General features: G+C 42.5%; 1 protein-coding gene across 1 annotated transcript in view; it reads right to left on the minus strand.

The window, feature by feature from the left end:
• Positions 1–22851, minus strand: part of LOC141117590 (NACHT, LRR and PYD domains-containing protein 3-like) — a 129231-nt gene that overhangs the window by 77886 nt on the left and 28494 nt on the right. The window contains exons 4-5 of the mRNA XM_073610512.1: positions 20189–20214; positions 8039–8051 (exon numbers count right to left, since the gene is read on the minus strand). Of these exons, the coding sequence (XP_073466613.1) occupies positions 8039–8051; positions 20189–20214 (39 nt within the window). The remainder of the gene's footprint in view (positions 1–8038; positions 8052–20188; positions 20215–22851) is intronic.

The raw sequence follows: 22851 nt of genomic DNA on the forward strand, positions 1-22851 counted from the left end.
CCGCCGGGCAAAGTCTGCCGTAAAGTCCGCTCGTGTGTACGCGGCATTAGGCCCCTTTTTGACATGCACACATACATACACTAGGGCCAAATTTAGATTATCTTAGACAGGAGCCAATTAACCACTTTTTGGAGTTTCAGGGGAAATCAGAGGACCCGGAGGAAACCCACACAAGCACAGGGAGAACATGAAAACTCTTTGCATATAGTGCCCTGGCTGGGATTCACATTGATGATGCCAGTGCTGCAAGCAGAAGTGCTAACCACTAAGCCACTGTGCTGCCCATTAAATTACATTTGAGATTTAGACATCACATCAACAGTCTTTTGTACCTGAACAATGATATTCAATATCACCATCTTATAACAGAAGGTATTTACATGGCCTTACCTCCAGTATAATATACACACTGTCAAAAAAAATTAAAGGAACACTTTTTAACCAGAGTATAGCATCAAGTCGATTAAACTCCTGGGATATTGATCTTGTCATGTAAGTAGCAGATGGGGTTGTTAATCAGTTTCAGCTGCTCTGGTGTTAATAAAATTACCAACAGGTGCTCTAGATGGGCAACAATGAGATGACCACCAAAACAGGTGGAGGTCACTGACTTTTTTTCCCCTACTCCTCTTTTCTGACAGTTTTTCACTAATTTTGCATTTGGCTAGAGACAGTGTCACTAATGGTAGCATGAGGTGATACATGGACCCTATAGAGGTTGCACAGGCAGTCCAACTCCTCCAGGATGGCACATCAATACGTGACATTGCCAGAAGGTTTGCTGTGTCTCCAAGCACAGGCTCAAGAGCATGGAGGAGATTCCAGGAGACAGGCAATTACTCTAGGAGAGCTGGACAGGGACGTAGAAGGTCCTTAAGCCATCAGCAGGACCGTTATCTTCTCCTTTGTGCAAGTATGAGCACTGCCAGAGCTCAACAAAATGACCTCCAGCAGGCCACTGGTGTGATGGTCTCTAACCAAAAAATCAGAAACAGACTTCATGAGGGTGGCCTGAGAGCCCGATGTCCTCTAGTGGGGCCTGTGCTCACTGCCTGGCACGTGGAGCTCGATTGGCATTTGTCATTGAACACCAGAATTGGCAGGTCTGCCACTGGCACCCTGTGCTTTTCACAGATGAGAGCAAGTTCACCCTGAGCACATGTGACAGACTTCTCCAAGGGTCTGGAGAAGTAGTGGAGAACATTATGCTGCCTGTAACATCATTCAGCATGACCGGTTTGATGGTGGGTCGGTGATGGTCTGGGGAGTCATATCCATGGAGGGACGCACAAACCTCTACAGGCTAGACAATGGCACCCTGACTGCCATTAGGTATCGGGATGAAATCCTTGGACCCATTGTCAGACCCTATGCTGGTGCAGTGGGTCTTGGGTTCCCCCTGGGGCACGACGATGCCCGCTCTCATGTGGCAAGAGTATGCAGCCAGTTCCTGGAGGATAAAGGAATTGTAACCATTGAATGACCCCCACGCTTGCCTGACCTAAATCCAATAGCACACCTCTGGGTCCATGATGGCTAAGATCTCTATGTTTTTATTAATGTAAGGAGCATCAAAGACACATCTAGGAAGCGGGCTGTGATGACCTTTCTTTCTTCCCATCAGAGTGACGTCTATGTGTTTCAGGAGTGTGCCCTACCCTTCTGTAGGAGGTACACTCATCTGTCTTTCCAGTAGACCCACAGTGCCTCCTACTGGTCTGGAGGTGATAACTGCAAGTCTACAGGGGTAGCAAATCTTGTCAGGAGTGTCCATCTCATGGTTAAATCTGTCCAGGAGCTAATCTGTGGCTGACTGGTCATAGATGGTTCATGGGCAGGAAAGCCAATTAGGCTCATTGATGTGTATGAGTTCCTGGAAAAGAGTACATGATTGGGGCTTTTACAGACCCTTAAGTCCCCACTCATCACCACTAGTGCAGTAGTTCTCGGTGGTAATTTCAGAGAATAGTCACTCCAGCATGTATGCCAAGCTTGATGCTACATTTAGGATAAACAGGGGAATAATCACAGAGGCCTCCTTAAAGGAAAATGTGAGTTTTGAAGGGAATGGAGCCTTGAACTACACTGCTGTGCTGTCCTGACAAATCTGTGCATTCCAGGATTGATTTTGTGTTCACCTCCAGGGCAGTCAAGCATTGTGGTCACTTCAGGGTACCTTGCTTTCTCTCTGACCACACGGTCACGCACTTTTTAGGAGGACCTAGGCGAGGGGCTCACCCCCAGCCCAGGATCGTTGAAGCCGAACTGGAAAAAGAAGATTTGCTGGTGGAACCTAAGGAGACCTATATCACATGCCAGGAGAAGAAGAGATTCTTAAGAAATGTGACTGGTGAGAGTTTGTGAAAGTCAAGCTAAACAGCTTCTTTCAGCCAAGAGGATGTCAGCAAGTGTGTACTAGGAGGAGGGAACTCAGGAGACTGCAGGGCCTTCAACAATGTGGCTAGGACGTGAGGAAGTACCTGGAGGTCACCAACATATGCCTGAAGGGACATTTCAAGGAGGAATGCAGACACATCTTCCATTCCAAGGTGGAGAATGTGGAAAACATGATAATGTGATGAGACTGGAGCACTCCAGAAGGGGAAGAAGAATGTGATGAAAGTGGTCAGTGACCTCTACACCAGCCTCTACTTTGAAAGAAATGGGCATAACAGCATCCGACAGGATCCAGTCAGCTATCAATAGCTAACACTATTGATCCTGCAGGCTTGTCCACCACAAACTCTTCCTTGCCACTGGAGGAGCTGCTCTCTGCCATCACATCTTTTAGGTGGGGCAGGATCCAGGCTGTGATGGTCTCCCAGTGGAGCTTTATCTAGTGCTGTGGGTCCTCACTGACCTAGACCTGCTTGAGCTGTATGAGGAGATGGTGGTGGAGGGCAGAATGCCTCTTTCTCTCAGGTAGGACTTGATTGCAATCATGTATAAGCAGAAGGGGTAGAGATGCAACTTGTAAAATTGGTGTCCTATCTCTCTTTCTCTCTTGAATGTGACCTACAAGATTCTTGCCAAGGCCAGAATCGGTGTGGATCCATCATAGCGGACATGTCAAAGGCTCCACGATACACATACTTGATGTAGCTCTATGCTCATGTCGTATTCTTCTGCCAATTGCTTCTCTGAACCCAGCAGACTTTGAAAGTCTGATGATGGATGATGGATCTACACCGCTCTCTACATAAATTGGCCGTTTCCTCTGGCTGTGTCATTTTGCTCACCGAAGTTTGACATCTGGTAAGCAGGCTTTCTATGTGGTTTGCTGTATGTATAAAACCCCTTCGAGGATTAGCATTCGGTTGACAGATATATTATCCACATTTGTTATATATTATCTGGTAAGCAGACCCTCTGTGCGGTGCTGGTGTATACACTACCTCTTTCACTAGAAGACGATCCACTACCTGCATGATTTGCACAATATTAAAGCGGCCCTATGTGTGTTACCTGCTGTCTCTAAGCACTGGGTGTTTTTATTATTTTCTCACTTTGTGAGGGTCACTTTTTCTTTTACATATATTATTTTGTCAGTATTGCGCTATGTTGCTCTATATTTTTTTGGGTTGAATTTTTATGAATCCACGTCAATCTCACGAGTGAAAATTGTCATAATCCACCGTGATTGGTTCCTTAAAGGCCCAGGCTGGGTTTAAGCCATCCACTCGATTTGGCTTACTATCTGGTAAGCATGCCATTCATCAGTTGGGACTTTTATTTGTTTCATTTAAGCATTAAGTGTCACTAATTGGACGGTCGAGGAATTTTGGATTTCCTTCTTTGTTGTTGGACTTTTATTAGTTCCATATTATCAAGGAATTTTTCATATATTTTTCACAGATTTATTTATACTAATTTATTTATGTATTTATCAGTTTAATGCGCGGCTTTTCCATTTCTATTTGTCTTTGGTGTACCCCACTAATAGCCGCTGCTTCACTTTATTGGTTTCTAGCGCAATTTTTCTCTTTTCTCTAACTCTAAACTGATGACCTGTAAAAGAGTTTAAAGCATCACCTGTGAACAGTTTTGAGTATGAAGTTTGTTGCCATTTCACGGTTGTACGCCATTTTAAGGCTTGACACGTTGGATATTTATTTACTCAATGCAAGCTCATTTTTTATATTTCAGATATATCTTATAATTGGGTAATATATTGCTGTTATGTGTACTAAAAATAACTTTAGTGTGTTTTTTTTTTTTTTTTTCCATAAAGATTTTATTGTATAGAAAAAATATATCACAAACAGAAATCGTACATAGAATCTTGTACAATCGTCACATAGCTTAAAGAACAATTAACATTGTATTCATACGTTTTCCAACAAAATGCTAGTAGAAGGTTGATCGGGAAAATGATTTAAGATAATGTTGGGAGCAAAAACATGAAACTTCACAACAGGGTGTTTAATTCCAGTGCAAAACTCCCCCCACTCACATCACTTTTTTTCTACTGTTTTAAAAAACATATCTTCCTTCTTATTTTGAGAAATATATACAATAATAAAAGACATGGTAGCCATAATTGTAAATCATCATTGTTATTCTAAAAAATGCACAAACTCTCATTGAATTTACACAAAACTGCATGTTTCCAATTCTTCATTCAACCCCTTAGGGGCAAGTGAGTCAAACATGTAGATCCAAAAAACCTCACGCTTGCACAACAGAGAGAATCTTTCGTTGTTCGTTAGCATACCCTTGGGGATCGTTTCAATAACAAAAACCTCCAGAAGTCTAATGTCTTTGTCATGGAAGCGTGAAAAGTGCTGGGGTACGCTATGTTCATCGCACCCCTTGGAGATGAGTCTACGGTGATCACCCACCCTGGCCCGTAGGGCCCGAATGGTCCGGCCAACGTAGACTAGCCCGCAAGGGCAACGCAAGACGTATATGACAAAGTCAGTAGAACAGGTAATAAATTGCCTGATCTCATATTGTTTGCCTGTGTTACTTGTAATAGTCTTAGTGCCGTGGGCAATGAATTGGCACGTAAGACACCCCCTCTTTTTGCACTGAAAAATTCCCTTTCTATCATGAAAATAAGATCTAATATCAAGGTTCTAACGTATCTCAAACTACAGTCCGATCCTCTCCCTGAGTTTCAACTGGAGTTAAGGTCGCTGGTTCAGGAAGCTTGGCAAAATGGTGTACTCACCAGTAAAGAAAAACAATTCCTACTGCCAACCGAATGTAGTACCCTCTATTTCTACCATCTCCCAAAGGTCCACAAATCATTGGTGGACCCGCCTGGGAGACCAATTGTAGCAAGCACAAACAGCTTTAGTAATGGTTTGTCTATGTACATTGACCATTGTCTGCAACCCCTTGTGTGCCAACTGCCCTCATATATTAAAGATTCCAACGACGTTATCAAAGCCCTTCAGAACTATTCATGGGAAGAGGGGTACTGGTGGGCATCTCTCGATGTGTCTTCTCTTTATACCTCGATACCCCATGAAATAGGGCTGAGAGCTGTTCAACATTTTTTGACCAATAGTGGTGAATTCAACTCGCTACAATCACAATTTTTGGTTCAAGCCTCTGAATTCTGTTTAAGACGTAATTATTTTACGTTTGGTGAACAATTTTATTTACAACGCAAAGGAACCACCATGGGAGCGAACTTCGCTCCGGTCTATGCTAATCTTACCATGGGCTACTGGGAGGAGTGCAATATCTGGGCCAACAACCCGTTCGCCGAGCACATTGTCTTTTTTGAGCGATACATCGATGACATTGTGCTCATATGGAGTGGGGGCCCAGATTTATTTCCCTCTTTTGTGGCCCATTGTAATTCTAACGCCTTTGGTCTGGCATTTACCCATGTTATAGACCCTCAGGAACTTGTGTTCCTGGATCTGGTGCTGTTCCATGATCAACATAGGATCCTCACTAGAAATCATGTTAAGCCAACTAGTGGCAACTCCTACCTTCATTTTGGAAGCTGCCATCATCCCTTATGGAAACGCAATATTCCCGGTGGTCAATTTAATAGACTCAGACGCAACTGCACAAGATTGGAGCACTATGTTGATCAGGGAACAGTAATGAAAAAGAAATTCCAGGAAAAGGGGTACCCATCTGATCTCGTTAATGATGCTTTCCTGTTTCACCTAAACCCTTCCCCTGGAGACAGGAACAAGTATCCGAAAGACGAATCACGAACAAACCAGACAGTCAGATTTATCTCGACTTTCAATGAGAGTTACAAATCAATTACCAGAATAGTTAGAAAACATTTTGGTATTCTTCGTCTGGATCAACGTCTTACTCCGGTATTACCTGAAGCCCCACAGGTGACGTTCCGAAAAGCACGCACTCTAAAAAATCTGTTAGCACCCAGCAAAATAATAAATAAATCTTCCAAATCCCCCCTTGATATTAGATCTTATTTTCATGATAGAAAGGGAATTTTTCAGTGCAAAAAGAGGGGGTGTCTTACGTGCCAATTCATTGCCCACGGCACTAAGACTATTACAAGTAACACAGGCAAACAATATGAGATCAGGCAATTTATTACCTGTTCTACTGACTTTGTCATATACGTCTTGCGTTGCCCTTGTGGGCTAGTCTACGTTGGCCGGACCATTCGGGCCCTACGGGCCAGGGTGGGTGATCACCGTAGACTCATCTCCAAGGGGTGCGATGAACATAGCGTACCCCGGCACTTTTCACGCTTCCATGACAAAGACATTAGACTTCTGGAGGTTTTTGTTATTGAAACGATCCCCAAGGGTACGCTAACGAACAACGAAAGATTCTCTCTGTTGTGCAAGCGTGAGGTTTTTTGGATCTACATGTTTGACTCGCTTGCCCCTAAGGGGTTGAATGAAGAATTGGAAACATGCAGTTTTGTGTAAATTCAATGAGAGTTTGTGCATTTTTTAGAATAACAATGATGATTTACAATTATGGCTACCATGTCTTTTATTATTGTATATATTTCTCAAAATAAGAAGGAAGATATGTTTTTTAAAACAGTAGAAAAAAAGTTTTGACTAAAAACGCTGCTTAAGAGGTTTGCTTATAAAATATCTAAGAGAGTTTTAGTCATTTTATGGAAAAGTATGAAGTTTTAATTTTTGACAAAGACCTCCTTTATATACAGGTGCAAATTGTGTGTTCTTTGGACTTTTATTTTATATGATCCTTATATAAGTATAATATGTTATGTTTATTTACAGTTGGTGATATGGGCGTGGGAGATTAACATTGGAGATCATATATTTAATTTTTGTTTTTTCTCCCACCCATTCCCACAATGGGTTAAACTTTTTTTTTGTCCCGCCCACCTTGTCCCCTCCCTTATTGCACATTTATCTATTTAAACCCTGTGAGTTGCCTATACCCTTGACTATGCGCTCATGCGCGTAACGCGTCGTCAGGGCAACCAGAGGACTGAGGCCCCAATTGGAGCCTTTCACTGTGAGCTTTGATCCACTCACCCATGCATTCACTTTTTCTTTGAAGTTGCCTTTCAACCAGCATTATTTCCTCAGTCTCACGATTTCCATCATTCCATCTGGATTTGATTTTTATCTTTTTTATTTTTACTTTTTTAAATTTTTTTTTTTATATATATAGACATTTTTTTCCATCATCCATTGTCTACATGCTTTTTAGTTATCCTCCAGGCTGGTCGGACGGATGTGAGCTCCATCAGCCCGTTTCCAGCATCATCTTCCCCTAGTCTGGCGCTTTAGATCCAGTTTTCATCTCAGCACAGTGTCACCACATTCCATCCATGAGGCTTCAACCCTGTGGAGACACCTTCCGGCAGACCAGCGGCAGACTCACTCCCATCAACGCTCCAGCGGCTTCCCCGCTCTGACGTCATCCGTCCATAGACACAGAGCTCCAGCCAGGCTGCCTCCTGCACGGCGGAGTTGCACGCCGCGGTCACTCCACTATCTGCCTGAGCCAGTAAGGCTGCTTCACACAAGGCATAGACACACACCGTTGTCTTCCCACCATCTGCCAGAGCTATTGAGGCCGCTTTCCGCACGGCGGAACTACACACCTCTACACCGCGGCTTTTCCACCATCTGCCTGTGCCAGTGAGCTCCCCCGCATGACGCCGACCTCTTCTAGCATGAGGTAGTCTCTAGCCTTCCTCTGCGTGTGAGTACTCAATTTTTATCCCCTTCATCTCGTTACTCTCATCTGCTTGGAGCCTGTCGTTTGCTTCTATCACTCTACCCAGGGTCTCCTGTGGGACATTATTGAATGGATCTCCGGTGTTAGCCTCCTATTGTTCAAAGCTGACTGTCCTCTTATTCTAGTATATGTTGATGTGAAGTACAATACATATCTATCATTTCCACAACTGTGAGAAATTGGTTTTTATATTTCAATACTGTTTTTTACATATGTGTTTTTTTCTGTAACAGTGCTTGTACATCTGGTTTCACTAGTAGTCACTATTGTTACCTCAGTTTATTTTCAGGACTGGTCTACCACTGGCCTATTAAAGTATTTAATTTTTTATGCCTGTTGCATTTTGCTTCTCGTAAATATCCGGGGCGCTGGACCATATGTGTTGTTCATCCCCACAGTGAAACATGGTGGTGGCAGCATCATACTGTGGGGATGTTTTTCAGCAGTCGGGACTGGGAAACTGGTCAAGGTTGAGGGAAAGATGGATGGTGCTAAATACAGGGATATTCTTCAGAAAAACCTGAACCACTCTGTGTGTGATTTGAGGCTAGTATGGAGGTTCAACTTCCAGGAGGACAATGACCCCAAACACACTGCTAAAGCAACACTTGATGGTTTAAGGGGAAACATGTAAATGTGTTGGAATGGCCTAGTCAAAGCCCAGACCTCAATACAATAGAAAATCTGTGGTGAGATTTAAAGATTGCTGTTCACAAGCGCAAACCATCCAACTTGAAGGAGCTGGAGCAGTTTTGCAAGGAAGAATGGGCAAAAATCCCAGTGGTAAGATGTGGCAAGTCTCATAGAGACTTATCCAAAGAGACTTGGAGCTGTGATAGCCGCAGAAGGTGACTCTACAAATTATTGACTTTAGGGGGGTGAATAGTTATGCACATTGACGTTTTATTTTATTTTGTCCTATTTTTTGTTTGCTTCACAATTAAAAAATCTTCAACGTTGTGGGCATGTTCTGTAAATTAAATGATGCAAATCCTCAAACAATCCATGTTAATTCCAGGTTGTGAGGCAACAAAACACGAAAAATGCCAAAGGGGGTGAATACTTTTGCAAGGCACTGTATACTAGGCCATATGGATGGGGACACATTACCATTCATTGTACAAACTGCAGGGACTAGATGCTTATTTAAGGCTCATAAATTGATTGCACAGAGGTGATTGACTCTGACACCATCAACATTCAGTATAGGGAATGGGCAAAGGCAGTAAATGATACCATAAGAAAATTAAAATATGTGTATACGAAAAGGAGATGTGTCAAAAAGTTTTGAATATATGGGGCCCATGGATGGACTATAGGGCTTCCCCCAAGGGATATTATATGTAGCAGTTCATAAGGAAGAAAGGAAGATATATAGTGTAAGATTTTTTTTTCTATTTTCTTTTTCATAATCTACGAAATGTAGGTGGTGAAGAAAATAAAATGTTTTACATATATTTATGAGTAAAATTAATAATTTATTGGATAACGTTTCATAGGAAATACATTTGATTGTTGGATATTGTATTTGTATGATTGGTATTGCACTGTATGTATGGGAAAAATGTAAAAACCCTTTTCAATAAAGATTATTTATTAAGAATAAAAAAATCTATGCCATGATCACATCTATCAGAGGCAGACACACAAAAATATGCATTAAAAAGATGTCTAAACAGGTTGTTATTAAAGTCACCACACATAGAGAAAATTTTAAAAATTGTAGCAAAATTTACCTTTATTTACAAAAAAAATTACAATTTTCTACAAAATATTAATAATAATTTAACAATAATTTAATAAAAAATAAAAATATTAAAAATATGATTTATAATGAGTTTATAAATGTTTCCCTTGTATGGAGACTTTTGGGTCATCCTGTACAATAAAACATGCTACTTTAGATATGTGTAGTGGATGAAAAACTGTTGACACATGGTGAAATTGAAATTAACCTGTAATTCTGGTAAACAATACCATCAAACATGCTTTGATAAATGGGACAAAAAAACATAAAACATTAAAGACAAATTACAAAAAAATAATTAAGGTTATATTAATATCAGATGTGATGGGACAGCGATGGGCGGTGTTGTGGAAATTTTATTAAGATATATTTAATATGTATTTTTCAGTGCAGTGATGTGGACTGGGGTTATAATGAGTTCATCTTGTCACTCCTTGAATACATCCTTCACCATAATGTCTTCACATTCAATGGCTCCCACTACCTCCAGGTGTAGGGGGTAGCAATGGGGACTTGTTGTGCCCCGTCCTATGCCAACCTGTACCTGGGGGTGTGGGAGAACATGTTCTTGAATGATGAAGCTCTGTCAATGTACTGTACACAGACCACCTTCTAGTGTGGTTTAGGTAAATCGACAATATTTTTACCATCTGGGATGGCCCTCTGGAATTGCTTAATCAGTGTCTGGCAGGAATAAATTGCAATGAATTCAATCTTGATTTTACCATGTCTTCTGACATTAATACCATCTCGTTTCTCGATGTGCATGTTTTGATGAACATCGATGGTACACTCAGCAGCAGCCTTTACTGCAAAACTACCGCATGCAATAATATCCTGCACGCCTCCAGCTTCCACCCGGAGACCCTGATAAGGTCTATACCATACAGTTAATATTTAAGGGTGAGACGCAACTATACTAATGATGATGTCTTTCGTCTTGAAGCAGGCAAATTGCGTGATAGTCTGCTGCTGAGGGGTTACTCCAATACGTCATTGAAAAAGGCATTCTGACGGGCCACCACCCGAAGTAGACAGGATCTCCTTTACTCCCAGCAGCCCATCAAATCAGACAACTCCTTGAGAATCATAACCAAGTATTGTAATCAACACGCTGAAATTCGGAAAATTGTTTCCAAATATTGGCACATTCTCACGATGGACCCTAACCTAAGATGTTTGCTGCCAGAGGCATCCTTTTTCACCTTTAGAAGAGCAACTTCGATTGCCTCCAGATTGGTTAGAAGTGAATATAGGGGAGAAAGTGAGGCCGACCACTGCAAGTATAGGGGCTCCTATATGTGCGGTGCATGTGGCTATTGTAGATACATGGATACCAGCAGAAGTCCAACTCTACCCAATGGGCAAATCCTTAAACCCCGACACTTTGTGAACTGCCAGACCTTTGGGTTCGTCGACCTTCTCAAATGTGATTGCGGGTGCTTTTACATCGGTAAGACTAAGCTTCCCTTTTGGAAAAGAGCATACCATCATATTCACAGTATGCAGGTCTGCAGCCCAGATTTGCCCTTGGTGAGACACACCACCCTGGTCCATTCAGGGGTTTTCCCCAAGATAACATTTTTGATCCTGGACCGTATCCACCCCAGTTCGAGAGGAGGAGACTGGAATAAAAGTCTCCTCCAACACGAACTGCAGTGGATATACAACTTGAAGGCTACCCGTCCACCTAGGTTAAACGATGCTATGTGCTTCAGGCCCTTTTTGGATGGTTTCAATTTGGGAGGAATGGAAAAGTAATAGAATATACCAGTCTCATGTTCCTTCCCCCTTTATCCATTTGCCGGTGTTGATTTGATATTATTATTATTATTATTATTATTATTATACAGGATTTATAAAGTGCCAACAGTTTACGCAGTGCTTTACAATATAAAAGGGAGACAATACAGTTATAATACAATAAGATACAAGAGGATTAAGAGGGCCCTGCTCAGAAGAGCTTACAATCTAATAGGGTGGGGCAGGTGGTACAAAAGGTTGTAACTGTGGGGAATGAGCTGATGGAAGTGGTAAAAGATTAGTTAGAGACATTATAGGCTTTCCTGAAGAGATGAGTTTTCAGGGATCACCTGAAGGTAGCAAGAGTAGGGGATAGCCGGACGGGTGGAGGTAGCGAGTTCCAGAGGATGGGAGAGGCTCTGGAGAAATCCTGGAGACGAGCATGAGAGGAGGAGATGAGAGAGCTTGAGAGTAGGAGGTCTTGAGAAGAGCGAAGAGGACGATTTGGGTGATATTTGGGTACAAGATTGGTGATGTAGCTCGGGGCAGAGTTGTGAATGGCTTTGTATGTTGTGGTTAGTATTTTGAATTTAATTCGCTGGGTGATTGGGAGCCAGTGTAGGGATTGGAGGAGAGGCTTGGCAGACAATGAGCGGTTGGTAAGGTGGATAAGTCTGGCAGCAGCATTCATGATAGACTGAAGAGGGGATAGCCTATGGAGAGGCAGGCCAATGAGAAGGGAGTTGCAATAGTCAAGGCGAGAGATAACAAGGGAGTGAGTGAGGAGCTTGGTGGTTTCATTTGTTAAAAAGGGGAGAATTTTAGAGATGTTATGGAGGTGAATTCTACAAACTTTTGACAACGATTGGATTTGAGGCTGAAATGACAAGTCAGAGTCTAGGATTACACCTAGTACCCTGGTGTGAGGGGAGGGACTGATGGTTGCATTGTTGATTTTGATGGAAAAGTCATGGAGGGGGGCACGGGCAGGGGGGATAATAATAGCTCAGTTTTAGAGAGATTTAGTTTAAGGAAGTAGTGCGACATCCATGCTAATATGTCAGTTAGTAAGTTAGTAATGCGAGAGGAGACTGAAGGAGTGAGGTGAGGAGAAGACAGATAGATTTGGGTGTCATCGGCATATATGTGGTACTGGAAGCCGTGGGTGGTTATCAAGTGACCAAGGGAGGAGGTGTAGATAGAGAAGAGAAGGGGTCCAAGAACAGAGCCTTGGGGGACCCCCACAGAAAGGGGCAATGGAGAGGAGGAGACAGAGTTGTAGGTGACACTGAAGGAGCGCTGTGATAAATAGGCAGAGAACCAGGATAGAGCAGAATCTCGGAGGCCAAGGGAATGTAGTTTATTGAGAAGGAGCGGGTGGTCAACAGTATCAAAGGCTGCATAGAGCTCAAGTAGTAGGAGTATGGCGTACTGGCTGTTGGTTTTAGCAGTTAGTAAATCGTTAGTGAGTTTTAGTAAGGCAGTTTCTGTGGAGTGCTGTGAGCGAAAGCCAGACTGTAAAGGGTCAAGGTATATTCTTTCCCTGCATTATATTCATCTTCGCTTTCCCTTGATTCTCCTTATGTATTCTATGCTTGCTATTTCATCATATGCCTTGGTCCTATATTGTCTATACATTATCATCCTTTATCATCTGGCTGGTTCCTTTCTGGCCGTAGTTCCCCTTTTTTCTTTGCCATTTCTTGTGTCCATATACTGTAAGGGTTGTGGCGTTGGGTCTCCTGTTGGTCCCTTCCCTGTGGCATAATATACTATTGGGCTCATGCATTTGCCTTATGTGTTTACACATTTTTCACAGTATTACGTTTTTTCTTTTTCAGGCCTTTTTTTCACATTTACATCTGTTCTCATGTGCACCCGGCACAGCAGGGAGGACTCTACGAGTGCCTGCAGGGATCAGGGTTCTGCTATTCTTGCGGACACCCCTTCCCATTGGTATCCTTGGCGACCTCTGTCATGAGGTATCTCTGCCGCGCCGGTGGGATGTCACTGCGTCGTGCCCCTCCGTGTCACCTCTGGATAACGTCAGCATGCGTGCGCCGTATGGCCGTCTCGGTCACCGTGCTGTCCATGCGGCACATGCGTGCGGCGTCCTCTGCGCATGCGGCGTCCTCTGCGCATGCGTCGTGGGGAGGCGCAGGGCAGTGGTGACTCAGGGGGCCTGCCTTTGGAGGTGTGGTCTAGGGGAGATCATATTCAGCTGTTCGGCATCCAGCTGAACAGCTGAGCATGGGGGAGATATTTATATCACTTGTCAGTGCAATCCAGGTAGGGCCTGGGGTATGACGCTCTTTGGATGAGTCTATGTCTGGGTAAGTTACATCAAATACTCCCTTTTTCTACACCGTATAGCTGTTCTTTGGCGGTATAGCTACAAGTTCCCTCCTGACACACATGTTTTGTTGGGTGCTTTTTATCTCTTCACAGTATCCCCAATAGACAGCGGTTTCTTTCAAACCTGTGCCTTTCCAGACCTTCCAACTGCCTTCCCCTCATTTTTCATCAGCCTGTGAGTGCTACCACCTGTCAACCCGGGTAGCTTTTTGCAATTTTGAACGCTTGTAATGGTTGGAGGGGTTACAGTATTTCCCCTTCCCCATGCATACACTAACCCTTTTCAGACATTTTGCCATTTTGATTTTTATTTTTATATTTTTCTTTCCCTGCTCTTCTCTCTTTTTTCCAGATCCTCCCTTTTTTTTTTTGGGCCCCAGTGCACATGACAGGCCGCTGACGGTCTGAACATTCAGAAATCAGTGGAACTGTTCGGGTGTGAGGAGGTGGACATTGTTTCTCTCCCCCCCTCTACACATTGGCCTTTATCTTTGTTCTATTTTGATTGCCATTCAGTGGACCGGATCTGTGGGAGACTCCATGCCTCAATTTCTTTCACTTTTTAAGATGTTTGAATGCATATATGTACTTCCTTAGCGATTATGATGTAAGTATCATTATGTCTGTTGTATTCAATATATATGTAGTATCATATGTTAGGACTTGTCTGTTGATTATTATATATATTTGAATCTCATAGACACTGTACTTCCTGTGAAAACCCCTGATGAAGGAGACTACAGTTCATCTCTGAAACGTCATTGGGTTTGGGATTGTGTACCTTGTCATTTTGCTAAAATGTTTGTACCACATGATGCATCCTTGTTTATTATTTTTTTATTATATGTTTTTCATGTACTCAATAAACTTTATATTTTGACATATATGTTTAACGTTTTGGTAGTGCCTTCAAAGTCCCACCCCTAGGGGGATTCTCCATTTCCATATTTAATATGTATTGTCATGGTGTCTCCCAGTGTTAGCTCTCCTGCAACCTAAATCTAAAGAGCTGACTGGGGCAGACTGATGCTGATTGAGATCTGTTTGGTAGTGAAAAGCTCCTTGGGGATGTAGAGAAGTGTTTGCAGAGTGGGGCCCCTGTGCGATGCACAGAACAATTGTCTGGGGGAGGGGTGTGTTCGCTCTGCAAATACATTATCGGTTTAGCGGATGTACACTCATGTCACCCCTGTGTGCCTGATCAACACATTTGGGGGGGCGTGGCGTGCACCTGCAGATAATCTCCCATCCACACTGGACGGTAGTATAATCCAGGTATGGGTTGTTCTCTGAACAAAGCAGAATAAGGATTCACGCCAACAATAAAAACGGGAGTCTTTGAATCGTTATGGTCGGGGACAGCGTTCATGATGTCAAGATTCCTTTGTGTAGCTGAAGATAGCTTACAGAGACAGGGGGTGGGAGATCGTAATGCTGCCCCCGCCCAGACACGCCCATAAGACTCCTCTAATCATTGTTCATTGGTTGTTGTATAACCCCTCCTGTTTGAAGGAATGCCTGTGCTTGATTGGTCGATTGTGAAACCATTAGGCTCTATTTGTTATATGAATAAAATTTGGTCAGAGGTTCAGGCCAGTTGGTTTGAGCGATGTAGCTTACAACATCAGGAAGGTGACTATGTCTGTTTATTGGGCATATGTGGGAGACACGAGTTGTATAAAGATATATTATACTGAAAGGAAAGGGCACTTAATAGCGCAAAAGAGTATTGTGGTTTTTTCATGACAGTTAACATGGCGGGCCATTGTGGGAGTGAACAGAACCTCCTTCACATTGGATCAATCTCTGGCCGATGCTTTAGGTAGGTTCTACTTTGCAAAAAACTATTTTTTCATCTTTTGGTAAAATGCCGGGATTTTAATTGTATGTTTGTGTAAGTAACTGTATGTTGACGAAACGTCCCACACTTCACTTGAGTGCTTTCGTCATATACCACTTCCTCCCAGTCTGAATATAGATATCAGACATTCCAACCGCTCACAAGCACAAAACAAGACGATACTTGTTCAGTTGCTTCAGTTCCTCCTTTTATTAGAACCAAAATACAAGTCTTTATATACAGTTAAAGAGGAGGTTTCCCCCTCCTGCTCATATTACTCTAACAATACAACTGTAACTAGGGATGAGCCCGATGTTCGAGTCGGGTGCTAATTTCGAGTGCTAATTTTAAAGGCTTATATGCATGGTATTGTCAAAAAAAGTGTTTGGGGACCTGGGTACTGCCGCAGGGGACATGTATCAATGCAAAAAAAGTTTTAAAAACTGATGTTTTTTCAGGAGCAGTGATTTTAATAATGCTTAAAGTGAAACAATAAAAGTGAAATATTCTGTACCTGTGGGGTGTCTATAGTATGCCTGTAAAGTGGCGCATGTTTCCCGTGTTTAGAACAGTCCGAGAGCAAAATGACATTTCTAAAGGAAAAAGGTAATTTAATAGTACTTGCGGCTATAATGAATTGTCAGCCCCGGCAATACACATAAAAGTTCATTGATAAAAACGACATGGGATTCCCCACAGTCCATTACCAGACCCTTCGGGTCTCTTATGAATATTAAGGGGAACCCCGAACCAAAATTAAAAAAAAAAAATGCGTGAAGGTCCCCCCAAATTTTATACCAGGCATGGATGGATTTTAAGGAGAACTCCACGCCATAATTTAAAAAAAAAATTGGCTTGGGGTCCCCCCAGAAATCCATACCAGACCCTTATCCGAGCACGCAACCTGACAGGCCACAGGAAAAGGGACAAGAGCGCTTCCCTCCTGAACCATACCAGGCCACATGCCCTCAACATGGGGAGGGTGCTTTGGGGTAGCAGCCCCCCCAAAGCACCTTATCCCCATGTTGATGGGGAGAAGGGCCTCATCCCCACAACCCTTGCCCGGTGGTTGTGGGGGTCTGTGAGCAGGGGGGCTTATTGGAATTTGGAAGCCCTCTTTAACAAGGGGACCCCCAGATCCTGCCCCCCTGTGTGAAATGGTAACAGGGTATCTATAATTTCACAAAAAATGTGTGAATATGGTAAAAAAAACACAAATCATGGTTTTATTAAAAATATAGAAAATAACAGTGTCCTACAAAGTCCATTCATCTTCTTCTTCTCTCGATCCGATGGACCGAAAAAAAAAAAGATCCGCACACCGTCTACAATCTGCCTCCATGGGAGGCACCCGCCATAATGACTAGCCTCTCAGGTGACAGCTCTTTTATAACTGAGGGCAGGGCCATATGATGATGTAGCCAGGTGACCCCGCCCCCCTCTGATGCACGGGGACATCCCTATGGCTTTCCCGTAGCGTCAGAGGGGGCGGGGCCACCTGGTTACATAACCGAGTGACCACACCTCCTCTGACACTACAGGAAAGCCATAGGGATGTCCCTGTGCATCAGAGGGGGGTGGACCAGGTGGCCCCACTCCCCTCTGATGCTATGAGGAAGCCATAGGGATGTCCCCATGTGTCAGAGGGGGGCGGGGTCACCCGGCAACGTCATTGTGTGGCCCCGCCCTCAGTTATAAAAAGAGCTGTCACCTGAGACATAATAATAACTTAATAAAGGACTTGTCCCAAGCCTTTTTTTTACCATTTTCACACATTTTTTGTGAAATAGTAGGGGTACATTTGTACCCCGTTACCATTTCACACAGGGGGGATTGGAATCTGGGGGTCCCCTTGTTAAAGGGGGCTTCCAGATTCCGATAAGCCCCCCACCCGCAGACCCCCACAACCACCGGGCAAGGGTTGTGGGGCAAGGGTTGTGGGGATGAGGCCCGTCTCCCCATCAACATGGGGAGAAGGTGCTTTGGGGGGGCCACTACCCCAAAGCACTCTCCTCATGTTGAGGGCATGTGGCCTGGTATGGTTCAAGAGGAGGGGCGCTATCGCCTTCCCTCTTTTCCTGTGGCCTGTCAGGTTGTGTGCTCGGATAAGGGTCTGGTATGGATTTTTTGGGGGGACCCCCCACGCATTTTTTTAAAATTTTGGTCCGGGGTTCCCCTTAATATTCATACCAGACCCGGAGAGTCTGGTAATGGACTGTGGGGGAATCCCATGCCATTTTTATCAATGAACTTTTATGTGTATTGCTGGGACCGACAATTCATTAATAGCCGCAAGTACTTTTAAATGACTTTTTCCTTTAGAAATGTCATTTTGCTCTCGGACTGTTCTAAACACAAGGAAACATGCGCCACTTTGCGGGCATACTATAGACACCCCCAGGTATGAAATTTAAAGGAATATTTTGAACAAATTGTTTGCCTGTGCGCATGTTCTACTGTGAACCAGGGGGTGTTCGGCTCATCCCTAACTGTAACCAGAAACAGAATTAACATGAGCTAAATAATTAATCCCTTAAAGCAGCCAATGTGACTTCGTGCCCTCATGGGCATTGTTATGATTAATCAGGATTTCATTATAGGTCAGACTTGTTGTCACTGAGCTTCACACAGTAGATTATAAGTATAAACACAGAACTCCTTCATACAATTGCAGGGTTAATTAGAACAAACAACAATGGGTGAAAGACTCTTAGAATCTGTGGCAAGCCAGATTAGACTCATTTACATTATAGAAGACAACAGACAGGTGGCTGGAGTTGATGACATTAGCATCTAATGCCGTGTACACACGAGTAGGTTTTCCGTCTGAAAAATCTTGGATGGTTTTTTCCAATGGAATTCCGCTCAAGCTTGACTTGAATACACACGGTCTCACAAAAGTTCGCTGAACTTACGACCGTCAAGAATGCGGTGATGTACAACACTACGACGAGCCGAGAAAATGAAGTTCAATGCTTCCGAGCATACGTCGAACTGTTTCCGAGCATGCGTAGGAATTTTGCACGTCGGAATGTGTACAGACGATCAGAATTTCCGATCGCAACTTTTCCCAATCGAAAAATTGAGAACCTGCTCTCAATCTTTTGCTGGCTGGAATTCGGCCAGCAAAAGTCAGATGGAGCATACACATGGTCACATTTTCCGACCAAAAGCTCTCATTGGTCTTTTGCTGGCCAAATTTCCGATCGTGTGTACGGGGCAAAACAGTATGTGTCCCAACAGTATGAATCAGTCACTATTTCTAATATGGCATATAAAGGGTTCCCAGAGTCTGTGTGTCTTGGGGGGATATGGACCTGAATCCAAAGTAACACCACCTCAAGGGTCCCCAGGCATACAGCTCACAAAGAGCACAATTCCCCCAAATGTCAGGGCTCATGATCCGGTAGGCAAGAGGCTAGCATTCAGTCCCCTCCAAAAGCAGAAGACTAAGACAGGAGGAGATTAGAGATAGAGGGGTAATTTCAGGGGGAATACGCAATATATAGACACTCATTCATATAGAGATTATGATAATCAGCCTTATTATCCCCCTATAAGGAGACAAAGGATACATTCTGATTCATATTACGAGAATAAACCTCATCACTATTATTCTCCTCCTCCTGTACCCACCCATAATAGATACTCACCTCTAAGGGACATAAGAGATCTGGATAACAGAAAAGGTAATTATAATGATTCCTCATATGCACATAATCCAAATACATATGAAAATCAGGGTTTTCACGAAGACCGTCATGCCAGAAAACGAGGCCCAGAACCAAGAGAGGGTGTCGAGGGGGGAGGAGAGTACAGAGGAGAAAAGAGAAAAAGAGTTTAGTAGGCCAAGGTGTCTTTAATTTAAGTACTCAAATACTTACTAAAGCAGAAATGTCAGTGTTGGATAAGGGCCTTAAATATGCCCCCCCAAGAAAATTAAATACATTTCATATTTTCATTGATATTCATAGATACGTACGAAAAATTAATATTCAAAGGTATCTGATCTCCAACCCACTGCGGACTGACTATCCTGCAGCTACTTCAGGGAACGTACATTCAGGACTGGCCAACCCTTCCCTCTTCTCTCCTCCAGTTCCAATAGCCCCAGCAGTAAAAATTTTCCGAGATCTGGTTTTATATGATCTTGCAAAACTACCTGAAAAACACATCCGCCACTCACCTTTGTTAAAAAATGGACTAGAATCTTTATGTGCACGCAAGAATTTGGTCATCCGTCTGGCTGACAAGGGGGGCGGCATCTTTGTGTTAGATAAAAGCCAATATAAGGAAAAAATGTATCGGATCTTGAATGAACCTGATACATATAGAGAATTTCCCAATAACCCCACTAATACATATAAAAAAACAGCTTCGGAAACTCATTTCTAAGAGTTATGACCTGAAGATTTTGAACAAAAAAAAAAGCCTTTTTGATTCCTACTGCACCCAGAATCCCCACCATCTATTATCTACCTAAAATCCACAAAAATCCAGTGTGCCCTCCGGGTAGACCTATTGTAAGTGGTATCAATTCCATCACCTCACGAGTGGGAAAATATATAGATTTTTATCTACAACCCATCGTGAGGCAAACACCCTCTTTCTTGAAAGATACTAGTTCAACTATTAGACTCCTTGAAAACATTGAATTACAGGATGGTTATATTATGGCCACCGCTGATGTGGCATCATTATACACATGTATACCGCACGAGAAAGGTATAGAGGCTGTTAGACATTTTTTAGATCGAGAACAGTCCCTGGCCTCTTTTCAATGTGAATATCTAATAGAACTTCTCGAATTCGCAACCAAACACAATCACTTTTGGTTCAACCAGCGCTACTATCTCCAACAACGGGGAGTGGCAATGGGAGCTAAATTTGCTCCAAGCCTTGCAAATTTGTTTATGGCCTAGTGGGAGGAGGATGTTGTCTATACTTATGAGATCACGTCATTGGTCCTATGGGTGAGGTATATAGACGACATCCTCCTCCTATGGAGTGTCACGCTGGAAACACTTAAACAATTTTTTGAATATCTGAACCTCAATGATAGAGGTATTTCTCTATCCTATGAGGCTAGTGAAACCAAGATCCATTTTTTTGGATTTGGAATTTGCCATTATAGACAAACAATTCAAATTCAACACATATTTTAAACCAACGGATCAAAATGGTTTCATCCCTCTAGATAGTGGTCATCACAAGTCCAGGCTTAATGCAGTCCCGCAAAGCCAATTCTTAAGGCTTCGTAGGAACTGCACAGAAATTGATACATTTATTACACAGGCCCAAATCCTCAAACAAAGATTCAGAAATAAAGGTTATGATGGCGTTTGTCTTGATGCTGAACTCCAGAGAGCCATTAATACTAACAGGGAGTCTTTACTTATGATAAAACCAGAAAAAGAACCCGATACGACCTTCAAGTGGGCTATGTTGACTTTGTTTTCAATTCAACATAAACAAATCATAAACATTGATACAGCACAATATACTCTCTTATAAGAAGGAAGTATTAACAGCGCTAATACTGAGCTTTAACAGTGTATTATATAAACTCACAAGAAGGTGAGAGTAGACATGAGGTAGATGTTCATAAAACATATGAAAAATATATCTATAGGTATATATATAAAGAGTCCAATGCTATGTATAAGAACCCACAGTCCCAAATAGATAGTTCATAAAAAACACAGAGCAGTGTAAAACACACTGATTATGTCAGCTGCATAGACTCAAAGGTAACATAAATAGTTCATTGCATGAAGAGGACAGTGATCATAATTAGAGAATATATTTCTTCTGGAGTGCAGCAACTAGACCATCACCACATCACCACGTGAAAAACCCTTATGGATGTGAGCTTACCAGAGGTAAGACAAAGACAAGCCTGTCAGCTCCTTTTCTCTCAAGGATTGGCTCCTCCACCTCCAGATTCCCTCAGTCCTCCTCAGTCAAGATCATTTATTAACAAAAAATGAAGAAAAAATTGAAAAAATAGAAGGGGAGGCTCTCCATAGTGTAAAACAGTTTATTCACTCATCGAGGTGGACGGGCGTTCTCAATTCTTACTTCTATTATGTAAGTGCAATTGCTTAAGGGGGGAATCTCTGTGGGTTTGTTATAAATAAACTGTTTTACACTATGGAAAGCCTCCCCTTCTATTTTTTCTACATGTTAATACATTATCTTGACTGAGGAGGACTGAGGGAATCTGGAGGTGGAGGAGTCGATCCTTGAGAGAAAAGGATTTTACACTGCTCTGTGTTTTTTGTGAACTATCTATTTGGGACTGTGGGTTCTTATACATAGCATTGGACTCTTTATATATATATATATACCTATAGATATATTTTTCATATGTTTTATGAACATCTACCTCATGTCTAATCTTACCTTCTTGTGAGTTTACATAATACACTGTTAAAGCTCAGTATTAGCGCTGTTAATACTTCCTTCTTATAAGAAAGTATATTGTGCTGTATCATTGTTTTCTTGTTTTTATAACAGCAGCTTTTAATTAGTTTAATTGAACTTTTTCCATCTTGGTTTACTCCATGAGCGCTTGGACCTGAGTTGCTTGACAACTCTAGTATTTGTGTTGTTCAAAATAATAAATATTATGAAAAAACATTGGGATGTTCTCAAACAGGACAACGTTTTGGGTACAGTAGTACCCGAACAGGGGAGGGTGATCTTTAGAGGAGCACCATCGTTGCAGGGTCTTATTGCACCCAATGCTATCAACCCGCCAACACGTCCGTCCTTTTTCCATGACTGGACCGTTTTTTTTCCATGTAGGAAATGTGTGGTCTGTCAGCATAACACACTAGAGCGTCGTAAGGTGACAAAATTCAGTTCCACAGTCACTGGAAAAAGATATACCATTAAACCATTCTGTACATGTACCACCAGGTATATAGTATATTTGATCACTTGCCCTTGTGGCAAGCAATACGTTGGTTGTACAACAAGGACATTC

This window comes from Aquarana catesbeiana, linkage group LG13 (genome assembly GCF_042186555.1).
Source record: "Aquarana catesbeiana isolate 2022-GZ linkage group LG13, ASM4218655v1, whole genome shotgun sequence".
NCBI lineage: Eukaryota > Metazoa > Chordata > Amphibia > Anura > Ranidae > Aquarana > Aquarana catesbeiana.